General features: G+C 38.1%; 1 protein-coding gene across 1 annotated transcript in view; it reads right to left on the reverse strand.

Annotated features, from left to right (window-relative positions):
• Window positions 1-846: 846 nt before the first annotated feature.
• GDPD1 (glycerophosphodiester phosphodiesterase domain containing 1) overlaps window positions 847-7,109 on the reverse strand; it is a 48,837-nt gene continuing 42,574 nt past the window's right edge. Inside the window, exons 8-10 of the mRNA XM_040244191.1 lie at window positions 5,281-5,340; window positions 3,546-3,597; window positions 847-2,178 (exon numbers count right to left, since the gene is read on the reverse strand). Coding sequence (XP_040100125.1) covers window positions 2,056-2,178; window positions 3,546-3,597; window positions 5,281-5,340 — 235 coding nt within the window. The 3' untranslated portion in view covers window positions 847-2,055. The remainder of the gene's footprint in view (window positions 2,179-3,545; window positions 3,598-5,280; window positions 5,341-7,109) is intronic.

Genomic DNA, 7,109 nt, shown 5'->3' on the forward strand with positions numbered 1-7,109 from the left:
TGTTTTACCTGATGACATGCCTCAGACCTAGTCCTACAGAGAAGCTCTTGTGACTTTAAAGTAAAACTTCCTCAAACCAACCTGCCAACTGTTGTCCACTGGCATGTATTTAGAATTCTGTCGGTATGCTGGACTAGACCCATAGCAGGGTCTATCAAAGCTAATGCCACTTTTATCCCAGCGAAAGGATCTAATTTACATCATTTGACCACTTCTTTAGCCTTCATGCCGTGTGCCATGCCTAGCAGTATGTCTCATTATGAAAGGATATTTAACATCTTTTAAAATGTGATGCCCCAGTCAGAAAAGCAATGTTCAGATGTTATCTGATGACAAACGTGAACTCTGTTGTTACAGATACTATACTTTTATTAAGTGAATTGAAGTCACCTTGACTATAAAATCATCAAACTTTTAAAACATGATTTTCTAAACATCTTTACCATAGGGGGTACTTTCTCTTTTACTGATTGACACAAAATATATGCTGGTCCTATAATATGAACTGCATCATAACTGAATCACAACAAAGCAAATTTGGAACAGGGAAACTGTAAAGAAGAATTATATCAATGATGATCTAAAGCATCTCTAGCAACTATAATCATAAGTTATATAAGTGAAAGTGAAAAATGACAGATTTAATGGATTACCTGCCCAAGTTATTTATTCAAATGCCAAGAGGCAATTTACCATAAAAGTGTTTCCATATTTTATTTTTCTTATATGAGAGAGAAGTCTTAGGTGTGTTTACTTATATTATCAATTTACCACTTCATTAAATTCTGGAAAAATATTATAAAGCATATTTGGAATTATAACAGCAGAAAAGAAAACACCAATGAATTCTTTTGTTCTTGAAATTTTTATTTCAGTTTAAACAAAAAAGAAATGTTACTTATGTCATCCAGGGACAGGTGGGACAGTATGATTATCCTTCAGAACTGTTAGCTGGCAAAGGTCCAAATGAGCGGTGTAATCTAGGTCTAAAATGCTTATTGTTCCAGGTTATATTTACTTTCCAAAGAGATAATGAAAAGTCAAAAAGATGATAAAACAGATTTATATGAAGTCACATTAGAAAATCTGGGAAAGTGATGTCTAATGCTTTGGGAAATTCTGTTCCCACTTAATACTCAGAAGAATAAATTCTTAAAGATCAGGAGCCTGTGGTTTATCCTATACATATTAGACACAATGATATGCACTTTCATCAGTTTGTTATGATTATGAGGACTCAAGATGTTATTTAAAATCTAGATGTAGGCCCAGACAGTTGATCAATGCTAATAATGGAAAATGTACATTTCATCAGAGGAAACAAAAATCTGACTATTAGCATCTTGTCTTAATTTACAATTATTAACTCCAATTTTAATTTTTACCAAAAAAAGAAATACAGCAGCAACTGTTACACACCTGAAAAAGATTCCAAATAGACTGTCCCTATTGACAACAACAACCAAGAAATTCGAATTCAGTCTACAGATTTTATTTCTGATCATGTAACAAACTCTCAGTTATTTCTTTGAGTCTGCCTCTGTTAACAATGAACAACTTGTCAGATAATTACATCACTGATTTCCAAGCTCTCTTTCCACAACATTTTTCCCCTTTAACTAAGGTGTACCTAGAAATAATGAGACAACCTGAATAACTGTAATGACCTTCAATAATTCTGTCTTACTAATTAGTTGATCTTATTCCAGTGAAGGCTAATTTCAAATTTATCCAACAGCCTTTGATTTCAGAAATACTTAATGATAGTAGAATATGGCATCAAATACAGAAATCTTGATCAAGAATCTTCTACTTACATCTCATAAACAATTATCTTTCTAAACAAACTATTTACAAGTGTAAAATATGCAATATTGTTTAAAATAAATATACAATATATAGTTTCTACATTCTCAGACAGGCTTAAAAATGAGGTAATAAAACACTTAACTGATTAAACCTTTACCATTCTGGAAATGGCTTAGGGAAAGAATGGAACAATTTCTTCTTAGGTCTTTTCATGTTTTCTTTGAATGCTTCTGAGTACGTCCATTTCTATTCTGAAAAATTATGTAAAAAATCCTTAAGCTTTGTTGGATAGTCTGTCATCACCCCAGTTGCTCCCAAATCAAAGGCTCTTTTGTATTCCTGCTCTTCATTTAATACCCAAATGTACACCTGAAAATTAGAAAAATGAGAAGTATGAGAAGAAATTTTAAAACAGCCAATTATCTTTATGTTACCATGCATCCACTATAATCTCAGTACACTTGGAAACAACTTTTTAATAATCTGCAATTTAAAGTTTTTCTGGTAAGTGGTCTGCGGTGACCTCTAAAAATGGTCTGCTATTCCCTTAACCCAGAAAACTCCACAAAATCATGTAAATCAAGAGGTTCAAATCTTCAGGCTCCCTTTAAGAACACCTGTGAAACTGCCCGGGCCATTAAGGGTATGCATATCTGGAAAACCACCAAGTATTTGAAGGATGTCACTTTACAGAAGCAACGTGCGTGCCATTCCATCATTACAATGGTGGAGGTGCTTAGGTATGCGCAGGCCAAACAGTGGGGCTGGACACTGGGTCAGTGGCCCCAAAAAAGTGCTGAAGTTTTACTGCACATGTGCAAAAATGCAGAGTCATGCTGAACTTAAAGGCTTAGATGTAGACTCTAGATGTAGATTCTCTGGTCACTGAGCACATTCTGGTGAGCAAACCTCACAAGGCCTGGGTAGGACTTACAGAGCTCATGGTCAGAGATCAGCCTAGACATGAGCTCTCCCTGCCCCACTGAGATGACCCTTACTGAAAAAGAACAGATGATTGTTTCTAAACTAGAAGAGGAGCTTATACAGAAGAAAAAGATACCCAGGAAAAAACTGAAGAAATAAATAACTTATGGCCTCGGAATAAATGCTGCAAAAAGAAAGAAAGAAAGCAGCAGCAAATAAAAGCCAAAAACAAAAAACTCTGCAATTTAAAGAAATCATTGAGCCCTTTAAACAAATTCCACTTTGCTCACAAAATATGACTATCCCACCCTCTGGCTTCAGTTCTTCTCACCCACCTATAGGTGAACTCTAGCTACTGAAACACCAATAGTATCTTGTTAACTATAAGGCAGAGCTTAAGGTCTTCATCTGCGAACCAGTAAAAGCAGCAGAGTTAGGACCAAATCAAGTCAGTCAGAAGTTGCTGCTACTGCTGCTAAGTTGCTTCAGTCGTGTCTGACTCTGTGTGACCCCACAGGCGGCAGCCCACCAGGCTCCCCCGTCCCTGGGATTCTCCAGGCAAGAACATTGGAGTGGGTTGCCATTTCCTTCTCCAATGCATGAAAGTGAAAAGTGAAAGTGAAGTCACTCAGTCCTGTCCGACTCTTAGCAACCCCACGGACAGCAGCCTCTTAGCAACCCCACGGACAGCAGCCCACCAGGCTCCTCCGTCCATGGGATTTTCCAGGCAAGAGTACTGGAGTGGGGTGCCATTAACTTGTGTTGAACTGGTAAACTATGCTCTTTCTAAAATGCATCATTACAAAACTTACCTGAATGCCTCGGGCAGTGAGGTGGTCGAACAGAGCTTTTCTCATTAGTAAGCTAGAAAAGAAAAGCATAAAAGATTTAGGTACTCCTTAGTCCTAAGGAAGGACTAAAATTAGTCCTCAATTCTAATTCAGTCAGTTTAGAGTTTCTAATCCCTACTTGGATTTAATCCCAATGTTTCAGCAATATAAGCAAGGGACGGCCTCAAGCAGTAATAGCTGTTGTGGGTGCGTTTATATCTTAACTGCTGGATCTCCTTTCTACTCTTTGCCGCCATTCTTCCTGAAGCAGCTCAATGGAGACCAGGCTTCCTCACTTCTCCTGCTGGCGCCGTACTGAAAGTGAGAAAGAACTAGGGAGTCTATATTCCTAACTTTCCAAATCAAAATAAGGCAGTGAACTTGGGTCAAATTCTATAATGTCACAGTCCATTTACAAAATGAATTAGTCTTTTGTGAGTTATCTTAGAAACGTAATGTTCATTAATTACACTATCTTTTATAAAGAAAAAGAAGTTTTTTTTCAGCTCCAAATAACTCAAAAAGTCAACTTTTAGAATACAAGTCACTTGAGCAAGATGAAAGTTTTTTGTACTGAAAAATTATTCATATTATTTCTATTCTGTTTAATGTATTAGAATGATTAAGTAGCAGAAATGAAAAACCATATCCATTTAACACCAGCTAAAATGCATCCTTGAGAATTTCCTGGTGGTCCAGTGGTTAGGGGGCATAGGTTCAATCCCTGGTTGGGGAACTAAGATCCTGCATGCCATGTGTCAGGGCCAAAAAAAAAAATAAAGTATCCTTAAAAACTACAAATGACATCAGGAATAAAGCAAAAAAGAATAAACCTTGTGGCACAGAGAAAAGATAAAACTAGTTTTCAAACTCTGAAAGAGGAGCTAAGGAAAAAAATGGTTGTGATTTACGATTATTATTTAAAAGCATTCAAGGCATTCAAGGTTCCATTTTCTTTTCTTTCTTTCTTTCTTTGGCTGTGTTGGGTCTTAGTTGTGGCATGTAGGATTTTTGTTTTTAGTTGTGAACTCTTAGTTGCGGCATGTGGGATCTAATTCCCTGACCAGGCATGAACCCAGTCCCTCTGTATTACGATGGAGCATGGCGTCTTAACCACTGGACCATCAGGGAAGTCCCCAAGGTTCCACTGTACTTTATTTTTTTTCAAGGTTCCATTTTAAAGCAAAATGGAGGTAGGTTTTACCTAAAATTACACTCAACATGTCTTAGAATTTAAGGCATCTCTAAAGTAGATGCCCATTGCATAGGTGGGGCTTCCATTCTGCTGTTAAGTCTCAGTGTAGCTCTTCCTTAGAAATGTGCCATTCGTCAATCTACACTCTTACACGTGTTGTGTTGCTTTACATGCTTCTTTTCACCATGTTTTTGACCGCAGGCTAGTGGAAACAGTGAGTAAGCAGCAGGGGGCGGGTATATATCCCAGGTCTGCTACTGACACGCCACGTAAATCATTTAACTTTGGGTAGCCAGGTGCTCAGCTTTCTCCTGAGTTTGACAAGACTATCTCCCAATTCCTCTTAAGGTTTTGTGACTAGTAATTAAGCTAGTTCTAAATGATTCATACACATCCATTTGTATAGTCAGTGTTCAACTCATCCTGGTTACAAATTACACATAGAAAGGCTGTTCTAGATTATAAGCATCATATTTAAGAGTTAAAACAATAATCTGTATATCAAGAAACTAAAATTCTTACATATCCGAAAGCCAGATGAGAAACTTCTGACTTCTGGACATGGTGTGTGGTTCTTTCAGCCTGAGGGAAAATAAAATTTAAATTAGAAACACAGAAATGTATCAGTGTGATAAAACAAGTTAAAGAACAAAAATCAGTTCCTTGATTGTACTTGGTATATGCTTCAGTTCAGTTCAGCGGCTCAGTCGTGTCTGACTCTGTGACCCCATGGACTGCAGCACTCCAGCCTTCCCTGACCATCACCAACTCATGGAGTTTACTCAAACTCACGTCCATTGAGTTGGTAACGCCATCCAACCATCTCATCCTCTGTTGTCCCCTTCTCTAGCCTTCAATCTTTCCCAGCATCAGGGTCTTTTCAAATGAGTCAGCTCTTCGCATCAGATGGCCAAAGGACTGGAGTTTCAGCTTCAGCATCGGTCCTTCCAATGAATATTCAGGACTGATTTCCTTTAGGATGGACTGGTTGGATCTCCTTGCAGTCCAAGGGACTCTCAAGGGTCTTCTCCAACACCACAGCTCAAATGCATCAATTCTTCGGCACTCAGCTTTCTTTATGGTCCAACTCTCACATTCATACCTGACTACTGGAAAAACCACAGCCTTGACTAGATGGACCTTTGTTGACAAAATAATGTCTCTGCTTTTTAATATACTGTCTAGGTTGGTCATAAGTTTTCTTCTAAGGAGCAAGCGTCTTTTAATTTCATGGCTGCACCTGAGTTAAAGTCATCTATTCCAGTCTATTTTAGTTCACTGAGTCTTAAAATGTCGATGTTCGCTCTGGCCATCTCCTGTTTGATCACTCCAATTTTTCTTGATTTATGGACCTAACATTCCACGTTCCTATGCAACATTGCTCTTTACAGCATCAGACCTTGCTTCCATCACCAGTCACATCCACAACTGGGTGTTGTTTTTGCTTTGGCTCCGTCTCTTCATTCTTTCTGGAGTTATTTCTCCAATGATCTCCAGTAGCATATTAGGCACCTACTGACCTGGGGAGTTCATCTTTCAGTGTCCTATCTTATCTGGGAAAGGACAAAATTAAATTAGAACAAAGCCCATTTGGATTCTCTATTTTCATGATTTCAAGCTAACTTTTTGCTACACTCTTCAAAGTTTAAAATTTAAAAGTTATCTTTCTGGAGATCCTGGGTACCCAGAACCCATGTTTCTTCCTTTTTTGGTGAGGCCTCTTTCTCTTGCCTTGTCTGTTGTAATTTTGTATGCAGTAGATGTAAACACGTAGCTATACTTTACTATGTATTAAATGATATTTGGGGTTAAAAATGAGATTAAAAAAAAACAAACCCCTAAAAACATTTTTTTCCTTTCACTTTCAATATTTGAAGACCTAGGCCCATCCTTTTAAGACATCTTTCCTACGGAAAGAGTACACTTGACTTTCAGACCTACAATGAGTTCCTTCAGCCTCTCTGATGCTAAGAGCATCAGCTGTATCATTAACTTTGGGCTATGCCCAGAGGCTTCTCTGAATAGTTAAGTCTCTCTACTGTGAAGACTGTTCAGCCTCTCTCGGAGTTATAGTGCACAGTGATTTTCATTCTCCCCAGATCTTGATTCTTGATTCCTTTCTAACTCCTTTTGTCTACACTCTTAGGATTACTCTGAGTCTCCCAACTTAAATTCATTTTTAAAAAATTTATTATTTGTTTTTAAATTTATCTTTAAATTTTTGGCTGTGCTGGTCTTCATTGCTGTGCACAGGCCGCAAGCAGGGACTACTCTCTAGTTGCGGCACACGGGCTTCTCATGGCGGTGGCTTCCCTTGTTGCAGAGCACAGGGCTCTAGGCAGGCGGGCTTC

The sequence above is a fragment of the Oryx dammah genome, unplaced genomic scaffold, assembly GCF_014754425.2.
Source record: "Oryx dammah isolate SB20612 unplaced genomic scaffold, SCBI_Odam_1.1 HiC_scaffold_8, whole genome shotgun sequence".
Classification (NCBI taxonomy): domain Eukaryota; kingdom Metazoa; phylum Chordata; class Mammalia; order Artiodactyla; family Bovidae; genus Oryx; species Oryx dammah.